Source organism: Hyla sarda, chromosome 3 (genome assembly GCF_029499605.1).
Source record: "Hyla sarda isolate aHylSar1 chromosome 3, aHylSar1.hap1, whole genome shotgun sequence".
NCBI lineage: Eukaryota > Metazoa > Chordata > Amphibia > Anura > Hylidae > Hyla > Hyla sarda.
Genome location: NC_079191.1, coordinates 329,769,586 through 329,794,990, shown reverse-complemented (window position 1 = coordinate 329,794,990; position 25,405 = coordinate 329,769,586). Strand labels below are relative to the sequence as shown.

Here is a 25,405-nt window from a genome sequence, read left to right as displayed (position 1 = left end):
ACAGTGACCCTATTAGATGTTTCTCAGAACTAATGATATTATTTCCTCACTTATCTCTTTTACTGCCTGGACTCTCTCTAACCTTTAACAACAGGTATGTTTAATGCTACCTTTACTAAACGTTCTACAACACCATGCCTCTGTCTGACTACTGACATCTACTGTCATCCTACTTCATAGTCTACTTTTCTTTTAGCTTTGTATAATATTAAGAGAAGGATAATAGAGCACAGAAATTTAAAATGGAAACACAAGAATCAATTATTTTTGTGAGATCCCACAATGAAAGATTTGTCATGAAGTATTTTAGGAAAATCTAATTAGCCAATGGCTGCAGTGGTGTAACTACAGGGGGAAAGGTAAATGCCCCCCCCTAAGTTATGCCTTGGCCCCCTTTAAACGAGTTTATACGAGAAAACTGTACAATTGGAGTAGGCTCAAGTCCCCTGTTGGGCGCCTCTAGCCTGGATACAAGATGTCATGACCCCTCCCATAGACTTGCATTGAGGGTGCAGGGCATAACATCACAAGGGGGCGGGGGGGAGTCGTGATGTCACGAAATTCTGTCCACGTAGTCGTGAGCTGCCACAGGTGGGTGTATGCATGAGAGATTGTGGGGGTACCCAGCGGCGGGACCCCCTTGATCAGACATCTTATCCCCTATCCTTTGGATAGGGGATAAGATGTCTTAGGGCCGGAGTACCCCTTTAATTCATTGGAGACTGTGTAATACTATATCGTTCGGAGTCTTCCAGAGATAGAGAGACAATCTATGATCTTTATCATAATAATTCACTGCTTACCTTCAGCTGTTTAATTTTTGCTTGCACATCACATTCAGAGAAATGCTCAATGTTTGTTAACTGGAGGTCCATTTCTGTTAACCACACCAAAATGCTGTCACGGGCAGTCTCAAATTCTTCTCGCTGACCAATAAAATGCTGTAAAGATACAAACCAGAAGAGATTAAATTGAATTGGGCAGATAAAAGTTATGTCAATCATTGATAATATGTTTTGGTGAGCAGAGCTCATGACACTTTTTTCTAAATAAAGACAAGGCTCAGACTGTGGTCCTGTTCAGTATTTTCCATCAGTTTCATTGAAAAAATGGCATGTACTACCTGTCTCTTCTGAGACACCTGGTTAGCATTGCCAGGGCTTGCATCCCCGCACTGTGGAGACATCTGGAGCCTCCTCCATTAAAACTATGGATTCAAAAAGTAAAAGATCCAAGACAAATGGAGGATCTGACTGCACAACTTTCTAACCGAGAAGACCAGCTCCAAGGACATGGTTAAATTGAACATTCCAGGACTCCAGACACAAAGAATGTATATCAGACAAACCTTTAATCTCCTGAGAATGGAGGTGACCCTTTTCTGCAGGTTGTCCCACCGCTGGTTTCCTTCATGAACCATCTGCTTTAGTTTACATGCAGAGTCAGTGCGGTTCTCTCGGGCTAGGCGGCGGTATTGTTTGTTTATAAGCTCCAGCTGTGTAAGACTTTCATGAACTTGCCTTTGAAAAGCCTAAAACATAAATGCACATGTTTAGAAAGCCTTTCTACAAGGACTGTCCATGTGAGGTACATCATTACTTTTACATACTTTTATCTATAGGAAAAGAACTGATCTAACAGTAACAGATACATCGTGAAAATCGATTGCATGGACAGAAAGTTACCAAAGATATCGAAGTACATAGATCTTTTTACCGGAAATATCACAGCTATGAGTATGACTATGTCGTGGAGATATGTGTGCATACTACTTGGATATGATCAGTGTTTAAAATAAGATCTAGCCTTATGGACTCATCAATAGTATTAGGTGTCACCTGAATACACAACAGACACAAACCAATGAGTAAAAGGCTCTAAACACATGTATTCACACACACACTATATATATATGACTACATGAAAACAAATCTCTTTTTTCTATCAGCTGTTCCTGCAATAAGGAGCGATTATAATATAAGAACAGGTGTCTGGATGGTAGCAGCTGGGGGCGCTGTGGGCAGCTGTGATAGAACATGCATTCCATTTTCATGTGACTCTCACATTGACTCACAGACAGTTCACAGACTGTTTGTTAGCTTATGTGCAGACACAGACTTTGATACATTTTGCACACGTTAAAAATCACCTCAGAACTTGCTATAGGATGTCACTTTTCTAAGGCAAGGCAGAAGTGGTATGAATTTGCATTTGAACATTATTTTTGCGCCTTTTTAAAAAAGGACGCAGTAAATTAATCTCATCTACTGCATAGTCATGAATGAAGCACTGCATTTCACAGTCACTTTTGCCAAAGTTGTCAATTTTGAAATTCTGCACTACATTTCAGCCAATAAAATGTCAGGAAGGCAATGATAAATCTTCCCCCCCCTTTTTTTTTCCAAGTTGCCAAACTCAGACACTCCATTATGATAAATATGGATACTGATAATAATGGTTTAATGTGACAAGCATATTTAATCTTTAACCCCTTAAGGACGCAGCCCATTTTGACCTTAAGGACGCAGCCATTTCTTGCAAATCTGACCTCTGTCCCTTTACGCATTAATAACTCTTGGATGCTTTAACATATTAACTTGATTCAGAGAGACAGTTTTTTCATGACATATTCTACTTTATTTATCTAATTTTCATTGATACTTAAATAATTTCTTAGTGAAAAATTCCAAATTTTTATGAAAACTTTGAAAATTTTGCATTTTTCTAACTTTGAAACTCTCTGCTTGTAAGGAAAATAGACATTCCAAATAAATTATATATTGATTCACATATACAATATGTCTACTTTATGTTTGCATTTATGTTTTTACATTTTGAAGACATCAGAGGGCTTCAAAGTTCAGCAGCAATTTTCCAATTCTTCACGAAAATTATAAAATCTGAATTTTTCAGGGACCAGTTCCCTTTGTAAGTGAATTTGAGAGTCTTTATGTTAGAAATACCCTATTATGGACCCCATTATGAAAACTGCACCCCTTAAAGTATTCAAAATGACATTCAAAACGTTTGTGTTTTACAGGAATAGCAGTAAAGTGGAGGAGAGCGCCATGCGCATTTGAGGCGTGAAATAGGGATTTGCATAGGGGTGGAACCGGATGAAAGCATAGCGCATACCTCTGCCTACAAAATACAGTGTTTCCCAAAAAGGGTGCCTCCAGCTGTTGCAAAATTCCCAGCATGCCTGGACAATCAATGGCTTTCTGGGAATACTGGCAGTTATTTTGCAACAGCTGGATGCTCCGTTTTGGAAACACTGCAGTATGAGCCGTTTTTAATATTTATTGGGGGGGGGGGGGAGGCAGTGGAAGGGCATGTATATGTAGTGTTTGGCTATCTGGGCATGCTGGGAGTTGTACTTGTTAAACTACAAGGCAGCAGTGAAGATCACTTACTATATCTTCACTGCTGCCTCTTTCTCCGCCGCCGATCCTCGCCGCTGCCTGCGCCGGCCCCCCTTTTTCAATGGCCTGCAGCCATCGCTGCCATCTTCACCCGCTCTTCCCAGACTTCCAGGGGTGGGCAGAGTGGGGGATCTCACCTTTTAATCCCCGCCCTGTGATTGGCCGACAAATCGCAGGGGATAGGAGAAGGTGGCCCCGATCATCCCTATTTTCCGGGCAAATGGGTCACCAGACACCCGATCAGCCCTGAAAATCTGTGATTCGCTGGTTAGAATTGAGAGTCTCAGAGCCCCCCTAGGCGATATGCCGGTACGGCTGCTGATAGATATCAGCAGTTATCTTGTTCCGATCACCGCGTCTGGAGAGGCGGTGATCAAGAAACGCAGCGCTGTAAATGTATGGCGCTGTGTGCTAAGTAGCGCTAAGCAGCGCCATACATTTACAGCGCTCGTCGCTAAGGGGTTAATTGTATTCTTTAAATGAAAGTAAAATTACCTCAAATTTTTTCAGCTCTTCTTTTGCTACTGTATAGAGCACGCCAGAAGAACTAGGAAAAGCAGCGGTCCTCTCAGAAATCTGCAGCCAATCTTCAAACCGTGAGAAATCGTCCAAGAATTTCTGCCACAGTCTCCAGGTCTCTTCAATTCTACAAGGGGAAGTAGAAAGCTTTGTAACGGTGGTCTCACACATAGGGGGAGATTCATCAAAACCTGTCCTGAGGAAATGTTGCCCATAGCAACCAATCTGATTGCTTCTTTCATTTTGCAAAGGCCTTGTTTAAAACGAAAGAAGCGAGCTGATTGGTTGCTATAAGCAACTGGGCAAATTTTCCTCTGGACAGGTTTTGATACTTCTTCTCTATAGTGTTTTTGGGACAAACTTCCTGATGTTTTTTTTTAGCAGTGTTTATAGTTTTTTTTGTTTGTTTTGTTTTTTTATGCAACAGCGGGATATAAACATCATCATTCAGTTTTGTGTGACTTCATTTTTTTTTCAAAATAAAGCATTTCTAAGTATGGTGTTTAATTTGGTGTTCTTTCTGCATGGTATTAAATATGACACAAAAAACACATGGTAACCTGTCTGGATAAAAACACCACCCATAAACACTTAAAGGCATAGAAAAAGGTATGTATGAAGGAAGCCTTCCAATGACCCTTTAGCATGGTGAGCAGCATGAGACTTTACCTGATCAAGTCATAATACAGGCTGGTGTCTGCTACTGAATGATTTACAAGCAACAGATGGGGCAGTTACTATGGCGGCTAGCCAGGTCATGGCATCTACACTTGAGAGATGTACAACTGCTTTTGCTGGATTAAACCAGTTGCTTTCTAGCTGAATCAGTACTTTGAGGACTGAACAAAAGGGCATTTTAAACATGCTGGAGCTCGCTCAATACAGTACATGAATAAGGCAGGTATGCCAGTGTAACGCTGTTTACTCTGCTACACAGCCTATGCCCGCATGGCACAGTGTGCTGAATAACTTTGTTTTCATTAGATTAACACAAGCATGTTTTTACACCCTTATTTACCAGCATATGAATAAATAATGTTCTCCTTATAAAGGATACATATAATTGATAAAAAAATAAAATAAAAAGAAAGCGCTTTCATTGAACTAGGGCTACGCTAGGGCTATTCATAATGGAAGCCGGGGATCTGTGCTGGATCCATTATATGGCAGGCTCAAATAGCACCGACAAACTCTACATACTGATATGAAGGTATATCACATCTAATAGTTATTTTTATTTCAAATTTGCCAAATAAGGTTTCTAACAGAGGCTTAAATGCAAATATGAACATGGCCTATTACTTGCATAGGTGATGCAAATATCTGTTTTTGTAGTGTACAGATGAGTTTCCAAGCCTCTGTACATATGCAACAAATAAATACAGTAGGCACTGCCCCTTCCCAAACATCTTCAAACGTGAGAGAGTGTTCAGTGACACAGATACTTGATTGAAGTACTGAATGTCAGAGTACGAGGAGGAGGTGAGGCTAGAAGAAGGACAAGGGTGAGGCTTGAGCTGTATCTGCGATAATGAATTATGTTAGATAGAAATGAAAAAACATACAGTATATCACATAAGAGAATACACCCCTCAAATGTTTGTAAATATTTTATTATATCTTTTGATGTGACAAAAAAACTGAAGAAATGACACTGCTACAATGTAAAGTAGTGAGTGTGCAATCTGTATAGCCATTAATGTCTAAACCTTGGTAACAAAAGTGGAAATGTCCAAATTAACACAAAGTTATATTTTGTGAATATTTTGTGTAGTCACCATTATTTTGCAGCACTGCCTTAAATGGGCAATGTCAGATACAAAAACTTTTGATATGTTGTAAAGCATGCAAAACCACTAGCTTATGCAATTGCTTTCATTAGAAAATTTTCAGTATTTCATACTGAAAACGCCAGTCAAAAAACTGCCCCCCTGCCTGCTTGGACACATACTAGTCCTGCTGTGTCCATGCATCATCACCTATGTCATGGACACACTTCCTTGATTGACAGGTGTGAGCGCAGGGCTCACAACTGGAGGACAAATCCTCCTACTGTCAGTGAGGACAAGCTGGGAGTTGTAGTTTTGCTAATTCTAGGGGAGATGTGAGCAGACAGCATACTGAGGGAGGGGGTGGAGACCTGCACAGTGAGGCCACGCCCCCTCCCTTTCAGAGGAATTCAGACTAGTGAGCTAAATTAAAAGTGTAATAAAAAAAATAAAATAATAATAAATAAATGTACTAGACATCTAAAATTAGACGAACATGGTCAGGATTAGGTACTGAGTGATATATATATATATATATATATATATATATATATATATAAAGGTTTTTTATTGGATCTGATAGGTACGGCTTTAAGGCTAAGCTTCCACTTGATTTTATTTGTGCGTTTAAAAAAAAAAATTTAAAAAATTTAAAAAAAAACACAATATCCCCCATGGCGTTTTTTTTATTGAAAAAACGCTGCGGACAGATGTTACCTGTAAATCAATGAGAAATCGTAAAATTCTTTTTCCACTTTTTCCCCTAATTCTAGGGGAGATGTGAGCAGACAGCATACTGAGGGAGGGGGTGGAGACCTGCACAGTGAGGCCACGCCCCCTCCCTTTCAGAGGAATTCAGACTAGTGAGCTAAATTAAAAGTGTAATAAAAAAAAAAATAATAATAAATAAAGGTACTAGACATCTAAAATTAGACGAACATGGTCAGGATTAGGTACTGAGTGATATATATATATATATATATATATATATAAGGTTTTTTATTGGATCTGATAGGTACGGCTTTAAGGCTAAGCTTCCACTTGATTTTATTTGTGCGTTTAAAAAAAAAAATAAAAAAAATAAAAAAAAAAACACAATATCCCCCATGGCGTTTTTTTCATTGAAAAAACGCTGCGGACAGATGTTACCTGTAAATCAATGAGAAATCGTAAAATTCTTTTTCCACTTAGCGTTTTTCAGTTTGGCGTTTTTTCACTCTTTATTGGCATTTTTCAGCTCCTTGGCAGATTTGCAAAGTTGCAGCCTATGGCGTTTTTTCCCCTGAAATCGTGGCAGTTTCTCCCATAGAAGTCTATGGGAGTAAAAAAATGCCATGAAAAATGACATGAGGGTTTTAATTTTGGCGTTTTGGCAGGCGGTTTTTATTATTTTTTGGACTTTAACGATCCAAAAAAAGTGATGGAGATACCTTTTTTTAATAAAATTTTCTAGGGTACCATTAAAAAAAATAATCCAAAAGATACAGTAGTGATGGAAAAATTGTATTTAACGAAATGTATCTTTTTTATAAGGACATTTTTAAACAGGGATCAATTTATGTGGGTGGGCAGGGCACTAAAAATGTAGCCGACAATAATAAAAATGTAGTGTGTGTGTTCTCATTTATATTTCACGCTGAGAGCGGGGATTGGCTGCCACCATCCGGGCCAATCCCAACTCTGGGCAGAGTTGGGATTGACCCGCCCACAAAAATTGATCCCTGTTTAAAAATGAATCAAAATTTTGTGCCATGTGTGAATTTCCGCACTGAAATTGTGTGAACATGGCCTAACATGGATGTGTGAACATGGCCTAACACTCTCATCACCATGCTTGACTATAGGCAAGACACTCACCTGGGTGTCGCCACACACGCATCTGAAAACTAAATACGTTTTATCTTGGTTTCATCGGACCACAGGACATGGTTCCAGTAATCCATAAACTAAGTCTGCTTGTCTTCAGCAAACTGTTTGTGGGCTTTCTTATGCTTCATCTTTAAAAGAGGCTTCCTTCTGAGATGACATGCAGACTAATTTAATGCAGTATGTAGAATATAGTCTGAGCACTGATAGACTGACCTCCAACCCCTTCAACCTCTGCAGCAGTGTTGGCAGCATTCATACATCTATTTTCCATAGATCTCTGGATATAATGTTGAGAACATGCACTTAACTTTTTGGTGGATAATGGCAAGGCCTGTTCTGAGTGGATCCTGTTCTGTGAAACCGCTGTATGGTCTTGCCCACCTTGCTGCAGCTCAGTTTCATGGTCTTGGCAATCTTTTCATAGCCTAGGCCATCTTTATGCAGAGTAACAATTATTTTTAGCAGATCCTCAGAAAGGTTTTGCCATGTTGAACTTTCAGTGATCAGTATTGGAGAGTGTGAGAGCAATAACACAACATTTAGGACAACTGCTCTCCATTCACAACTGAGACCTTGTAACACTAACAAGTCACATGAAAAAAGCGAGGGAACCTGGCTTATTGGGCACAATTTGGACATTTACCCTTAGGGATATTAATGGCTGTGTGTTTAGTTATTCTGAGGGAACAGCAACACTGTTATAGAGGCTGTGCAGTCACTACTTTACATTGTAGCAGAGTGTCATTTCTTCAGTGTTGTCACATGAAAATATATAATAAAATATTTACAAAAATCTGAGGGGTGGACTCACTTATGTGAGATACTGTATATGAATTCAAAATTGTAGATGACGTCTTTATGACTTTCTCAGTGACTGGTATGTAGTGACATTAATATAGGAAATAATAATCTGACCAAGTGTTTCTTCTTCTTAAATGCAATAGTGTATTTCTTATTTATTTGGAGTACCTAATGTAATATTGGATGCATGTCACTTACTTGAGTCTCCTCTCCATAGACATAGCACAGATGTTCCTCCACCTACGGTCCAAACTACGAGTAGCCTGCTGGATGGAATCGCACTCTGTGTCGTTGGCACAGGCATCACAGTCATGGAGAAGAACTTCACAGAGATTAAGAACTGAAGCAACGCCTGTACTGTGTTTCTCTATGTCTCTCTGCAGTTCCTGCAAAAGACAACCTAAAGTGTCAACTAGTGTCAAAACATTTTCACCCGTGAGAGGAGAAGCAGGTGAAAGCTTCTACATACACAAATATATCATTTACTTGATGGCACACTGCAAGTATACCTGGATTACTAGTGTATATATTATGCCCAGATAGCTATGCAGTTCTAGTCCAGCAAGTTAATGAAAATTACACCATAACTCGACTTCGTAAGATAACATCATAAGACTTAAAATACAAAATCTTCTTGTTTCAATGATATCATTTTTAAGCAGGCATACACATAGCAAACACTTTGAGGAAGTAACTCCATCTGAGGTATTTATTAACCTGCCAGAACATGTAAAGTCCTGTCCGTTAGCGTTTCATGTTAAAAGAATCTCAACTGGACTTTGTCCAATGTTTAGTAAACTTAGCCATACTCATTTGCAGTAGGCTGTAGAGACCATTTAAGACAATGACCTGTTCATAAACTGCATCTTGAAATTTACGGTAGTCTCTAGCCAATGCCCATTTCACATTGTAATTCTTATAGTGTTCCTGTATGGCTTTACTTTACAGTTTCTACTATCTATATGGAAATCAGCTGAATTTTCTCCTTACACCTGGGCAACATACTAGTCAAACTAAGAAGCGCATTGTATTAGCTATATACATTACCACTATACTGTACATGCAATTAGTGCACATGAACGGGACATTCATTCCATTCATATTACCATGCAAAAATCACTAATTTCTGTACAGTATTTAATGGGATCTCCTACATCTTAATGGTGGTTGCCACAAAAGACCATCAGATGAAGGCGTCCTTTAACTTGTATGTTTAGTTAGCACTCCATTTCAAATAAACCAACATAACACCTTTATAAAACTCTATATCCCAAAATGCTACAGGCCGCTGTCTGTTGAGTAGGAGGGTCTTGAAAATTTTGGCTTACAAAGGTTAGCTGTTCGGCTTCTAGTTAGCAGTTGAGTAACTGGATGACCATGAGAGCTGACACAAATTTCCTGTATTATTTTTACTTCTGGGAGTTATATTAGCCTATAAAATAGAAGCTTATTCTACCTTAAAGGGGTACTCCTGTGAAAAAATTTTTTTAAACAATCTTATACCTTCCAGTACTTATCAGCTGCTTTAGCCCCACAGGAAATTGTATAGTTGTTTTTCTGTCTGTCCATAGTGCTCTCTGTTGACACCTTTGGCCATGTCAGGAACTGTTCAGAGAAGGAGGAAATCCCCATAGCAAACCTCTCCTGCTCTGGGCAGTTCCTAACATGGACAGAGCTGTCAAAAGAGAGCACTCTGATCAGACAAAATAGAACCTTGCAACGTCCTCTGGGTCATACATCAGCTGATAAATACTGGAAGGATTAAGATTTCTTAATAGAAGCAATTTACAAATCTGTTTACCTTTCTGGCACCTGTTGATTTGAAAAGATTTGTTTTCCAGTAAAGTACCCCTTTAACCTCTTAAGGACACAGGATTTTTCTGTTATTGCATTTTCGTTTTTTCCTCATCAACTTCTAAAAATCATAACACTTTCAATTTTGCACCTACAGACTCATATGATGGCTTTTTTTTTGCGTGACCAGTATTACTTTGTACTGACATTAGTCATTTTACCCAAAAATCTATGGCGAAACAAAAAAAATTAATCATTGTGCGACAAATTTTTTTTTTTTTAAACACGCCATTTTTTAACTTTTCGGGGCTTCCGTTTCTACGCAGTGCATTTTTCGGTAAAAGTGACACCTTCTCTTCATTCTGTAGGTCCATACGATTAAAATGATAACCTACTTATCTAAGTTTGATTTTGTCTTACTTCTGGAAAAAATAGTAACTACATGCACGTAAATTCATACGTTTAAAAATGTCCTCTTCTGACCCCTATAACTTTTTTATTTTTCCACATACGGGGCGGCATGATCTGAAGTTTTTATCAATACCATTTTTGTTTTGATTGGATGTTTGGTTGCTTTTTATAAATTTTTTATAGTATAAAGAGTGACCGAAAATACGCTATTTTGGAGCGTGTACGCCATTGACCGTGCGGTTTAATAACTAACTATATGAATTCAGGTAGAAGAAACAGACATGGGCGCACATCTACATATTGTATTTTGATCTAATTGCTTCTCAGCATAAATTCAAAAACTAACAGGTTGTTAGTATACATTTTGATCAAAAGGTACAAGCCCACTCGCCACGTCAAGGCCACCTAATTTGAGTGGGTCCCTAATGTCCCTAGCATAAAATGGCGTAGCACTGGGCGGTGACCACCACCGCCACGACACCAGTGCCCACATGGGGAAGGACCCACTGGCAGAGCGGCCCCAATGCCACTCAAACCAGTCCATGGGTCGCACCTCCCCACAGACACGGCGCCATGGCAGCAACGGATGCCGCGCAGCACCACACCAGTGTGAACAGGGTGTAAAAGCTCACTTACCATGCGCTCCCAGTCAGACTGGGAGGCTCCTAGGAAAGAAAAGGCCCTTGTGTAGTTAACTACTACTTATATAGGGTTGAGCTGAGGGGGTGGGGCAGAGTGCAGACACATGTTAAAAAAAAAAAAAAAAAAGGAGGGGATAGAAAACACAATGTGAATTCAGGTAGAAGAAACAGACATGTTCGCACATCTACATATTGTATTTTGATCTAATTGCTTCTCAGCATAAATTAAAAAACTAACAGGTTGTTAGTATACATTTTGATCAAAAGGTACAAGCCCACTCACCATGTCAAGGCCACCTAATTTGAGTGGGTCCCTAACGTCCCATGGACTGGTTTGTGCGGCCCATGGACTGGTTTCAGTGGCATTGGGGCCGCTCTGCCAGTGGGTCGTTCCCCCTGTGGACACTGGTGTCGCGGCGGTGGTGGTCGCCGCCCAGTGCTATGCCATTTTATGCTAGGGACGTCAGGGACCCACTCTAATTAGGTGGCCTTGACGTGGCGAGTGAACATGTACCTTTTGATCAAAATGTATACTAACAACCTGTTAGTTTTTGAATTTATGCTGAGAAGCAATTAGATCAAATTACAATATGTAGATGTGCGACCATGTCTGTTTCTTCTACCTGAATTAATTAACTATATATTTTTATAGTTCGGACTTTTACGCATGTAACAATACCACATGCTTATATTTATTTTTATTTACACAGTTTTTTTTTAAGGGTAAAGGGGGGTGATTCATTTTTCTTAATTTTTTTTATGCCATGTTATAGCCCTCATAGGGTACTATAACATGCATTACACCGATTGCCCACACTGATCAATGCTATGCCATAGCATAGATTAGTGTTTTTGGCGCTCGACTGCTCCTGCCTGGATCTCAGGCACATAGGTAGGGACCCTCCTCGTGTTCGCCCAGCTGATCGGTACACCGCAGTTTCACTGCGGTGGTCCCGATCAGCCCGACTGAGCTGCCGGGAATGTTTTTTTCTACTTTAGACGTGGCGATCAACTTTGTCTGAAGAGTTAATAATGGGCATCATCGCGATCGGTGATGTCTGATATTAGCCGCGGGTCTCGGCTATCGTCAGCCGCCGGGACTGAGCCGATATGACGCGGGGTCACCGTGTGACCTCGCATTATATCGCGGGAGTCGGCGCAGGACATAAATATATGTCCTACATTGTTAAGGGGTTAATATACTATACACATTTTCTTAGGATTAAGTGACATGTTTGGCAGCAAAAAGCTGAGAACAATATTAAAATGCAGGGGAGAAACGTTTCGGCAGCCTCATACACCATGCATTTAAGATGTTAGTGTTGCACAGTTTCTCTCATCCATTTTACCGTGGTAACATACCTGTATGAATGGTGGCCACTGAGCTGTTTTTCTTAGTTCCACCGCTGATGCATTGATAGCCAAGTGTGCTTGTACACTTGGACCTCCCTGATGTGGAGCCAATGCTATTTACCGTTTACTCCTGTTATAGGGAGGAGTGAGATACCATACTTATTTAGGGTTTACCTGCTGTTCATTAAGTTTTCTTTGTATCTCTTCAGAGTCACTGGTTTCATAAACGATGGGCTTGGACAGCTCAGACTCAATATGACCCAGCCATGTTCTCAGGCTGCTCATGTTCTTATCCAGTTGTTGTACTGCAAGCAATGTCTCCTTTAATTTCTTCACTCTGTGGAGTGGAAGTAAACTTTAATATTTATCCTTTAACATTTCAGAAAACAAAAAAATCATACTTTTTACACTGTGAACTAAAAGTTTTTTTTTCTTTAGGCTCTAAAGAATACGGATGAATAAAAATGTTAAGGGGGCAATAAATAACAAAAATAAAACATTTAAACAGTATGGCAGTGAAGAAGCATTAAAAATGTAAAATGTAAAATGTAAAATATGTGAAAAAAAACAGATAAAAGCTGCAAAAATAGAGACAGAAAAACTTATTGCCAAAGAGAGTAAAACTAACCCCACAATGTTTTTTAACTATATAAATAGCAAAAAGGGTAAAAATGAAAGTGTTGGCCCTTTAAAAAATAATGAGGAAGAAATTATAAAGGGGGATCAGGAAAAAGCAAATATACTAAACAAATTCTTCTCCACTGTATACACCGAGGAAAATGCCAGGTGAAATACAGCGAGATAAGGTACACTCCGCAGTACAGGTCACCTGTCTAACCCAGGAAGAAGTACAGTGCCGCCTACAAAAAATCTAAATAGACAAATAGCCAGGTCCAGATGACATTCACCCCAGTGTTCTAAAAGAATAAAGTAATATAATAGACAGACCCCTATTTTTTAATATTCAGGGACTCTATAGTAACAGGGACTGTTCCCCAGGACTGGCGCATGGCAAATGTGGTGCCAATATTTTATAAAGGGGTTAAAAAAAGGGGAATTAGAGACCTGTTAATTTAACCTCTGTTGTATGTAAATTGTTTGAGGGTTTTCTAAGGCAGTGTTTCCCAACCCAGTCCTCAAGGCACACCAACATTCCGGGTTTTTTCAGTTACTCCATTGGAATAGAACAGGAAAAAAATTAAAATCCTGGACTGTTGGTGTGCCTTGAGGACTGGGTTGGGAAACACTGTTCTAAGGGATGCTACTTTGGCATATCTTGATAAAAATAAATGTATGACTCCATATCAGCATGGCTTTATGAGGGATCAGTCTTGTCAAACTAACCTGATCAGCTTTTATGAGGAGCTGAGCTCCAGACTGGACCAGGGGCAATCGCTGGATGTTGTATATATGGATTTTTCCAAAGCATTTGATATGGTGCCACATTTAAGGTTGGTGCATAAAATGAGAAGGATGGGGCTGGGGGAAAATGTGTGTAAGTGAGTAAGTAACTGGTTCAGTGATAGGAAACAGAGGGTGGTTATTAATGGTACTTATTCTGATTGGGTCACTGTTACTAGTGGGGTACCACATGGGTCAGTCTTGGGTCCTGTTCTATTTAATATATTTATTAATGACCTTGTAGAGGGGTTGAATAGTAAAGTGGCAATCTTTGCAGATGATACTAAACTCTGTAAAGCAGTAAACATTATAGAGGACAGTGCACTGTTACAAATGGCTCTGGATAGGTTGGAGGTTTGGGCTGGGAAGTGGCAGATGAGGTTCAATACTGATAAATGTAAGGTAATGCACATGGGGAAGAAAAATCCGGGCTGGGGTTATGTATTAAATGGGAGCACACTTGGGACGACTGAAATGGAAAAGGACTTAGGAGTCTTAGTTAATAGTAAATTTAGCTATAGTGACCAGTGTCAGGCAGCTGCTGCCAAGGCATGTAAAATCATGGGGTGCATCAATAGGGGTATAGATGCCCATGACAAGGAAATAATTCTACCACTGTACAAATCACTAGTCAGACCACACATGGAATACTGTGTACAGTACTGGGCACCAGTGTACAAGAAAGATATAGTGGAGCTGGAGAGGGTTCAAAGACGGGCAACTAGAGTAATACGGGGAAAGGGGGGACTACAGTAGCCAGAAAGATTATCAGAATTGGGGTTATTTAGTTTAGAAAAATGAAGGCTTAGGGGAGATCTAATAACTATGTATAAATATATAATCTCCCATGATCTATTTATACCCAGGACTGTATCTATAACAAGGGGGCATCCTCTACGTTTAGAGGAAAGAAGGTTTCTACACCAGCACAGACGGGGGTTCTTTACTGTAAGAGCAGTGATACTATGGAACTCTTCCAGAGGAGGTGGTGATGGTGAACTCCGTAAAAGAATTTAAGGGGTCTGGATGCATTTTTGGAGAATAATAACATTACAGGTTATGGATTCTAGATCTATATCAACTCACTAGGGACTCATTGGGGTTATAGGTTGAACTTGATGGACTCTGGTCTTTTTTTTACCTTATGAACTATGTTACTATGTATTCGCACGTACAGTATTGTGCGAAGATTTGATGCAAAGGATTTTCTGTTGCAGATTTCAATGTAAACTCAATGACAATACAGCTTCAAATCCTGTGCTTTAAATCTGCAAAGAATACTGTATGTGTGAATAGACCCTTAGGGTGTTAACATTAACAGATACCCATGCAGAACTGAATGTTAATCCTACTAAAATTCTACATCTACTAGTCAGATAAAGCTATGCATCTCTATTAACCGATGTTCCAGCATAGAGTAGGGTAGGAACAAATTTAATGAGTTGACTTTTGTATGATAACCAACACTCAGACACTGGATGCATAGATGGCAGATATACAAAGAAAGTGCCCTGACATCTCCTTTTGGCTTGGCTCAGCTTTTCCCATTTAACCACAGCTACCAGACCCCCACTTATTGGACACTGATGACATTTATGTTTTTCTTCCTATTTATTTGGAAGAAGCTCAATCAAGAAAATGCTTTATTGAAAAAAACAAAACAAAAAAACTACATACACATAGCCCATACATGACTACCAAAGTGATCTACAATACTTAGAATATAAAAAGAGTGGTGTAGAGCACATTTTGGTTTAGACTGATTTAGACAAATTTTTAGTCAGTTCAAAAACATTCAGAAAGACCCAATTAGTTCAGAATGAATCCATTGTGGCATTGTTAAAATAATAATTTGAACAAAGCCTTATACCTTCATATACGGTAGTTATATTTGTTGGAGACTTTCTTTATTGTTCCTCTAGGCATAAGTGGTTCTATGTCTTTAATAAATGAATTTTACTAGACTTTAAGGGGCTTCTCTCTATTTATTGGTATGTTAAAAAGACAAGATAATATATTTAAATAAATGGGTGTCATAATACAACTCTACACCCATGCAACATGACTATTACCACATGAACAAATAGCCCAACAGAAAACTAGTATGACAGTAATTAAATGTAACTGGATCTAATCTAGTACAATGCATGTCGTAGACCTTTAACTTGCCTGGGTATATTTAGACTACTATAGACACCACTCTTGACAACAGGCTGGTTGCTTAGGGCTGGTAACACAACACAACACAACACAACACTGTATCTGCTAAGTACCTTTCCAAAACTGAATCCTACACTATACAATATTATAACTAAATGAGTTGTGGTGCTCACAATAGAAGACACAAGCTTAACTGCAACTCTCTCACTCAAAGAGAAAAAAGTATAAATGACAAGAAAAGCAAACAGAGCAGTCCTCAATGTCTCACTCAATCCAAAAGCGGAGTGTGTGGCGGTATAGGGTTAAATGATTGGATGGAGCCAGCTGAACCATAAAATAAAAAATGTAATATAATAAAACACAGAATATGATAAAAGAAAGTGGGATATCTATTACTACTAAAATTAGCAATTATATAGATAGCCATATGTTTAAACAGTTTCAGCTTGTCACACACTTAATCATATATGTAACACACTGGAATTATGGGTTTAAAGGGGTTATCCAGGAAAAAAACTTTTTTTGATATATCAACTGGCTCCAGAAAGTTAAACAGATTTGTAAATTAAACTAAAAAAGTAGCCAACCCCTCTAGGATAGCATCAGTTGCCTGATACAGTGATGTAATGGTAAAAATGATGACTGGATCGTGCTTCAATTATAATATGAAAGTGTATGAGCTTCTGAAGTTAAGGTTGTTCTTTTCTGTCTAAGTGCTCTCTGATGACAAGTGTCTTGGGAACCGCCCATTTTAGAAGAGGTTTGCTATGGGCATTTGCTTCTAAACTCAAGTACTGAAAGGATTAAGATTTTTTAATAGAAGTAATTTACAAATCTGTTTAACTCTCTTGAGCCAGATGATATATAAAAAAAGTTTTTTCCTGGATAACCAGGGCTCAAGTCCTGCAGGAACGTGTGGGAACTGAGTTCCTGCACTTTTTCCACAGCAGGAACACAGTTCCTATTAGCAGGATTGCTGAAGGACCAGCCCTTATGTGGAAGAGTTCCCACACTTTTTTTTCCAGGACTTGACCACTGGTTTAAACCACCTTTAAAACAAAATGTGGAATTTATATTCATGGATATTGAGCCTTAATTGCTCATATTGCAACAGTCTGTTCCACCTGTAGAAAATGCAAAATGCCCAAATTTTGTCCGTTCATAACTCGTTATTGTGGGCATAAAATGACGGCACTGTATTTCACCTGTGAATAAAGAGAGCGTTCTTAGAATATGTTACTAGAAAGTCCGTCTACAGGACCAACAAAGTTCCAGACAAATCAAGCAGTTCTCAACAAGAGCTCCAAAGCTGGGGCCGGTACTCTGTGGTACTCTGTGGGCTGACCTGCGGGAGAAAGCTAAATGTTGCTGGCACTTTGTGCCACTCACTGATCCACGTCATCCGGTTCCGCTCCTGCCTTTAGCTACGTGTCCTCTCGCTATACAATATTACAATGCAGCTATTTAAGACTGGTATAGTGCAAATCACCAAAAGTCAGTGCATCCTGTTCTAGGTTTTGACAACTATTAGCAAGCTATTCAAGAGATGCAAACAATTCTATTCATAGTATACCAGGTACATAAGTGACTGTAGTAGACTCCTGACAAAGATATGTAATATGGAACCCAGAACTTTGTTGTCTACAGTAAATACAGATGCAATGTTCATACTGAATAATGCAGCAGCATGCCGGCCTTAAAATCACAGGTACGGGCACACATTACAGTAAGACATCATTAATACTAATGAACTAAGGGGTCACAAAAGAGTGAAGTAAGGGCAAAGTTTAGTTAACAAGAATATATTTGAATTTACTTTTTTTTATTCAGGGTCAACAGATAAAAACCAGTAAGACAAGGGTCATATGACTAGATGGGCTCTTCAATATGCCAATTACTTGGAAAATATTTACTTGGAAAATATGCCAATTACTTGGAAAATATTTATTTACACAGATAAAATAAACGTAGAACAAATAGTGATACAATACAATATAATCAGTGCAAATCTATAGCTGCAAAGAAAAATGATGCACACATAAAATTTAGATACAGTATTGATACCTAAAAGCCTTTAAAATGTATTTAAAATGTCTACTGATATGTGTACACTTAAACACATACAATAGGTTGCCTGGTACGTCTACATAATGACAGTATCTGTAATGACAATATGGGCATGCAGTATAATACAAGATTCCTGCCTTGAGACATCACAGTCGCAGTCTGGGAGTTCAGAATCCTCAATGCTGTCCTCTGCCATCATATGTGGACCCAAATCAGCAATGGCTGCTGCCAGCACCATGAACGTACTCATCAGGAAGAGCAAAATCATGAGCAAATTAATGCTCACTGTTTAGTAAAGACCCGCTCACTTCTGCAGACAGAAGAGCAATGAAAGCAGCCAACAAGTCAAACACTTGGAGCTGCAATGTGAGAATGAGTGTTTGGACAACTGGTCATGTTTCTATAAAAAGGATCCACTCAGGAGAATGTGGGGGATCGGTCTCCAGGAATGTTGTCTGCAAATGTGATATGTCCTTGCAAAGGAGAACAGAGCTGCAGGAAACCTGGCGCATTACAAAAGTTTACACCCCAATTTATTATGCCAAGTGAAATGCATACTTTGTATATAGAATGCACCTGACAACATACTGCCGTAAAGAGGTATCTAGTCTAACACATTAACATATCACACAGGCTATTCTATGAAACAGGCTGGGGTAAAGTACCTCTGGATCTCCAGCTGTTGTAAAACTACAACTCTCAGCATGCCTGCAACTGTCAACATATGCGGGGTGTTGCAGCTGGACAACATATGGAGTACCACAGGCTGGAGATCAGTGTTATTGGTGGAGTAAACCTAAAGAAAGTGCATACTGTGGCTGAAGCACTTCAGAGAGCCAACAAGGCCAGATCATAACTAAAGCCCCTTGTGTAAAGCTTGATGGATGTAAATGAGCTAGCAGAATACCTGAGATGCCCCACGTCATTCACTCACCAAGAACCAGTCACTGTATATTACCACATGTCACATGATTTATCTAAGTCACAGTGTGTAAATAAACAGATGCTTGCCTGAGGCCAAAGACCAGTCACTTAACCATAAGGTCCTCTGAATGTCATGACAGCTGTATCCAATGACATAAGTTATAGAACAGACACGTGTCTATGAAGTTCTAACTTTCTTAGAGGTTACCATGGTTTATTTTACCTTATATAATATAGGAAACATAACCTAAATAGAGAATTAATCGACAAGGGGGGGGATCGACAAGGGGGGGGGGGGTACACAAACAGGCCTGTTTGTGTACCCCCCTTGTCGATCCCTCTCCCCTATCTACATTTTTACCTGTGAGCATTTTGCAATAAAGAAAGAAAATTAAAGAGAAGAAGGGTGAGTGCCGGTTTTTCTTCATTATCCTTGGATCGAGAAGTTTAGATTTGTAAATTACTTCTATTAAAAAATCTTAATCATTCCTGTACTTATTAGCTGCTGAATACTACAGAGGAAATTATTTTATTTTTGGAACAAAGAGCTTGCTGCTGACATTACAAGCACAGTGCTCTCTGCTGACACCTCTGTCCATTTTAAGAACTGTCCAGAGTAGGAGAAAATCTCCACAGCAAACACATGCTGCCCTGGACAGTTCCTAAAATGGACAGAGATGTCAGCAGAGAGCACTGTGCTCGTGATATCAGCAGAGAGCTCTGTGTTCCAAAAATATAAGAATTTCCTCTGTAGTATTCAGCAGCTAATAAGTACTGGAAGGATTAAGATGTTTTAAGAGAAGTAAATTACTAATCTGGTTAACTTTCTGGCACCAGTTGATTTAAAAAAAAGTTTTCCACCGGAGTACCCCTTTAAGTTCATTGCGAAAACTGACACAGAAACTCCTAAGATTGAAAATGATGAAGTTAAAACAGCAGGGCAGAGGCTAAAAAGTAGAGAGTACTCTAAAAGTACTGTCCAAACAGAAATCACACTACACAAACATCCTGTGTAAACCTAGCCTAGACAGAGTGAACATGCCCTTAATATAGGGAACTAATGAAAGGAAACACCTTGTTGTAAGACTATTGCCTGCCAAGCGATGGGCTGCAGACCGTTTATTTCACTTACACATAAAGCAGCTGAAGCTCTGGTCCCTCCCTAGTTTGTCACTTGATACTATAGCAATTAACAGCATGCTGTCCTACTGGTCACAACTGTCCTACTATTTGCAGAGAAGGCCAGTCATTTATCAATAATGGTACTTAGAAATTCCATACTTAGCAGAAAGACAGTAAGGACAATGGCTCCGATTTATCAAAATAAGTGAGAGAAAAACTGGAGAGATTTGGCCCATAACAACCAATCACAGCTCAGCTTTCATATCCTAACAAGCTCTGGTAAAGTAAACGCTGAGCTGTGATTGGTTGCTGTGAGCAAAATCTCTCCATATTTTTCTCTCACACATTTTGATAAATCAGGGCCACTGTGTATGACTTCCCATAGATAGTTCATGGAATCCTACATACTATAATGCACTTTGACTGCAGTATTAACTATTGGGAACTTTTATTACTGAACATGTAAGTATGTGACCTGCTGGGCATCCCAGTTATGTACACCCTGCAATTACCTGGGTAAGCATGAGAAATGTAGTATTACATGGCAGCTACTCAAATGACTATCCACCAGAGTGGAAATACTGTAGCTCTTTACAGTGGTTCTCTGCTTTTGGTAATAGAGTGATCCTGGTCAAGTATATGATATCCATATACCATAGGACTTTTAGCCTCCGAAAAAAATGATTAATTACAGGTACAAAATCTTATGGAACTGTTTCTAAGTAACTTACCGTGCACCAATAAGGTCTAAGAGATGTTGCCACCTGTCATTCACTTTGCTCAGCTTGTACTCTATCTCTGATGCCTTGCTTTCATGGCTGGCCTTGGCAAGTCTTTCTCCCATTTGCTGAAGTTGCATTTTGTTTTCCCGGAAAACATTTATTTCTTCTTGGTAATCCTATTTAGCACATAAAACATTGTTTTAGATTTTTCATGTGACTATTGCTATTACTTGGATCAGTGTCAGTACCTCATAACAAAAACATCTTGGAAACAACAGGTAAAGCTGCTAAACATATCAGGGATATTAACTTTTTAATATTAGCAAAATTAACAAAAATAATAATATTTGGTCCAGCATAGAAGCAAACGTCATCTATTTTTAGTCTGTGCAGGTGTATAACAGTGAGGTATTTGCCTGGCAGGGAGCAGTGCTGAGATTGTCTGTGTCCCGGCTGCAGTCTGAGATTTAGGACTCCAGCATGAGTCTGAAATCTATAAAAAAAAAAAAAGGCTTGCCAGGACTGGTAGGGAGACCCCTAGTGGTAATTTTTTCGAAGTGGAAAATTAAATAGAAAGAAGCCTATTTTTTTAATAACATGCAAATGGAAAGTTATTCTCCATACATTAATCTATAATATATCAAAAAAAAAAAATTTTTAAAAGAAAGGTACCCTTTAAATATAATAGATTTTTTTTTCTTCTTTTCGTAATTTACATATCTGCAATTATATCCTCAGCAGCACAAATACCTGTATGTACCTGCAAATCTGCAGCAGACTGGTTCTGTATGAGGGCAACATGATACTGTACTGTATTTTTAAGAATTTAACCAACTGTCATAAATACCTTCCAAATTGTATGTACAGGGTATTTAATGGAAAATGCAGTGCTGTCAGCATGTCATCTGCAGACTACTGACACCTGTAATCAGTGATTTATTAGTTTGCTGATTGCATTGGAATTTGTGATTCCACTAATAGTGATATATCATGGAACTGGACATTATGCAATTCCCTTGGAACTTACATAGGGACTTAGTTTACTACCGTATATCTTTTTTTTGTTGTTTATAAATCTAAATAAAACAAGCTATTATTTGGAGCTAGGATGATGGTGATACCTTTCTGAGCTTGTCAATCATTTCTTCAATGCTGATGTCCCCATTCTGAGAGACTTTGCTTTCCATTTGAGTCAGCCACTCGCACAGCTCCTTGTTCTTCTCATTGAAGATAGCCCACTCATTAAGCCTCTCACTGACCTGCTGCCGACGTACAGAGACCTTTAACAGAGATCACAGAGATAAGTGACAATTTACTTTTGTTCTCCTGCACAAGGGGTTAAAATGTCACTTGTAAAACTGCTGGACTCAACACAGCTAACACCTAATAAAATATATTCACAGACACAGCAGTCCTATACTCACAGATTCACTCTGCTACATGAACCTTAGACAGTCAGCTGTAGTTTCCTCTAGATTGTCAGAATAAGTGTCTCTGTGCTAAGATCAGTTTTATATACATTCTATGATAGTACATTTCCTGTTGTTTTCACCTCAGAAAGCGAAGACAGGAAACTACTAAGTTATGCTAAATAATTGTCACATCCTGGCAATATTAGACAAAATGCAGACTTTGTAATCATTGACAGGTTTTCTTATTCAGAATGTAAGAATATGCTCGTTTGCAATCTGCATGTTTTTTTTTTTGCATATATTAGTGCATATACTATTCCAAAGGCCATAAAAACACCAATTTCTAGCTTGGAGTCACAAGGTAAAAACATAAAAGCTCTTGTCTACACCTAGATGCTTAAGAACCAAGTATAAACTAAAAGGTCATTTGAGAATTATTTTCATTGCTACTATACTGGCTGTAGCACTGCTGCCCCCATTGGTGAAAAGCAGTATTGCAAATTTTGCGGTAAGCTAACTAAACTGCAATAAAAAGGCACCTTTCTTATCAGCAAGAAAGTTATACAATATAGGATGGGGTGCTCTCTATATTAACATAACATTTTTACAGTGCACTCTGTTCATAGCCCTAAACTCACACGATTACATCCTTATTTTGTGTCTTGGTATCAAAAACAACATCCATTCGCCGTCACTGGTCCTCATTTACTGTGAGTGGAGTGGAGTTTGCCTTGTGGTTTTTTTTTTCCTGACAGGTATTTTTTCGACTATTCCATCTATTCCATACACTTTGCTTTTTTTTTTTTTTTTTTTTTTTTTACAACTGCACTGTGCTGTCGGGTTTTCCAGAGCTCTAATCCACCACATTTTATGTTGAAACATCAGTAAATGTCTTAGGGTATGTTCACACTGAGGAATTGGAGAGGAATTTCCACAAGTAATTCTGCTCGCTTATTCCTCTCCAATTCATTCAGCAGTGAAAACCCTATAGTAAGCCGTTAACTTTCCTCTCCTCAGTTCCCACTGAGGAAATTCCGCTAGCGGAATTCTGTCACAGAATTCCGTTCCGCATGAAGAATGAACATGTTCTTTCTTCATGCGGAATTCGGCTCGTAACTCCATAGAAGTAAATGTAAACATTTTTGGCATTCTGCCACGCTTCCGCAAGGAATTTGCTCGGAATTCGTGCATTACTGTGTGTCCTATCCTCTTTCATTTCTGCAAGGAAATCAGAGCGGAATTCCGCGAGAATTCTGCGCAAATCCCGCGCAAATTCTGCGCATAAAAAAACTGCGTTTTGGAGCAGATTTTGTAAGCGAACATTCCGCTCACACCTTAACCAGTGTGAACATACCCTTAGGATGTTTCAAAACTGGCGGGGACATGCCCCTTAGTGGCTACACCCCCATTTTTCCTGGTGGTCATGCCCCTTCTTAGTGGCTATGCTCCCTTTTCCTGGCAGTCATGCCCCTTTTTCAGGTTTTCTGAGTAAAGTGGAGAGTTAGTAGGGTTTTTTTTTGCAGAAATTCTGGCGCATGACACATGTAACACAAAAAAAACCCTATAAAATCTACTCAGAAAAGCCTTAGTAAATGAGGCCCATTGAACTGCTTCTTAAAGGGGTATTCCAGGCAAAACCTTTTTTTTTATATATATCAACTGGCTCTGGAAAGTTAAACAGATTTGTATATTACTTCTATTAAAAAATCTTAATCCTTCCAATAGTTATTAGCTTCTGAAGTTTTCTGTCTAACTGCTCAATGATGATGTCACGTCCCGGTAGCTGTGCATGATGGGAAAATATCCCCATAGGAACTGCACAGCTCCCGGGACGTGAGTCATCAGAGAGCAGTTAGACAGAAAACAACAGCTCAACTTCAGAAGCTAATAACTATTGGAAGGATTACGATTTTTTAATAGATGTAATTTACAAATCTGTTTAACTTTCCGGAGCCAGTTGATATATAAAATATAGTTTTGGCCTGGAATACCCCTTTAAGGGCCCTTTACACTGGGTGACTATTGGACAAAAAGACTAATAATGAATGGCCAAAAAAATCATTGTTTGGCTGCACATATCCATGTAAAAAAACAGAGAAAATGCAGCCGACAATCATTATGCCACGTAAAAGGCTCATTAAACTAACAATGATCCTATAGACATGTTGTCTCTGTTCATGACCACTGATAATAGAGAGGAGGTTTGCAGATCCACCGATATAGTACCTGATGACAGAGTTCCTCCCACTGTCTCTGCAGCAGTTCAATGCGTTCGTTAACAATGGATATGTCATCCGCACTGATAAAGGGTGAAAATGAGTTCTTCAGTTTTGTCAAATGAGCAAGGTCTTCAACCCATCCTTCAACTGCATTTTCAAGCTCCTGTACAAAAAGTAAAGTTATAGTGAGAGCACTGAATACATTTATAATACATGTGAATAGGGCAGAAGCATTGTTGTTCAATTAACCTTAATAATCTAGAATTCTCCTGCAGCAAATATGTGCAGCTAACAGCGATCTCATGACACTCTCTACAATACCATATTTATTGGGATGTCTCAGCAGAGGCTTCTTCCAAAAAGTAGCCACTGCAGTAATGAGCTGATCGGCCTGGGTTCAAATCCCTGCACTCCTTCCAAATAATAGATTTTGCCATGGTAGGTCATGGCCAGTCAGTCAATATGTGCTGTAGAGGCTCCATGTAAAACAAGGATGGCTCGAATCCATCAAAAATAGGTACTACATCTAGCAAGAAGTAAATATGGTCTACTAAAGCACATGTAGTGGTCTTCAGTAGTGGTCTTCAGGAGGCAGCACCTTTATGGGGTAATATGACATCTGATAGAGTATGATATGTCAAATGGTGTTGGCAGATGCAAGTGCTACAGAGACGGCAAAAAGAAAAACATAGCTTGGGCTTTTTACCATGCTAAGGATTGTCTACTGGGCTCTTAAGCCTCATTTACATATTAACACAAAGGCTTATATCACTACTAAGGACTGATATAAAGAAAGGAC

The 25,405-nt window shown here is 39.0% G+C and overlaps 1 protein-coding gene across 14 annotated transcripts in view; it reads right to left on the bottom strand.

The window, feature by feature from the left end:
- The window catches only part of SYNE1 (spectrin repeat containing nuclear envelope protein 1), a 483,893-nt gene that overhangs the window by 26,559 nt on the left and 431,929 nt on the right, over positions 1–25,405 (bottom strand). For 13 of the 14 annotated variants that reach the window (XM_056567280.1, XM_056567285.1, XM_056567279.1 and 10 more), the window contains 8 exons: positions 24,614–24,769; positions 22,097–22,255; positions 20,985–21,151; positions 12,754–12,916; positions 8,579–8,766; positions 3,918–4,068; positions 1,349–1,531; positions 804–941 (listed from right to left, as the gene is read on the bottom strand). In XM_056567280.1, coding sequence (XP_056423255.1) covers positions 804–941; positions 1,349–1,531; positions 3,918–4,068; positions 8,579–8,766; positions 12,754–12,916; positions 20,985–21,151; positions 22,097–22,255; positions 24,614–24,769 — 1,305 coding nt within the window. Of the gene's footprint in view, positions 1–803; positions 942–1,348; positions 1,532–3,917; positions 4,069–8,578; positions 8,767–12,753; positions 12,917–18,344; positions 18,492–20,984; positions 21,152–22,096; positions 22,256–24,613; positions 24,770–25,405 lie in introns of those variants that run through there. The other variant, XM_056567292.1, reaches the window with a different exon arrangement.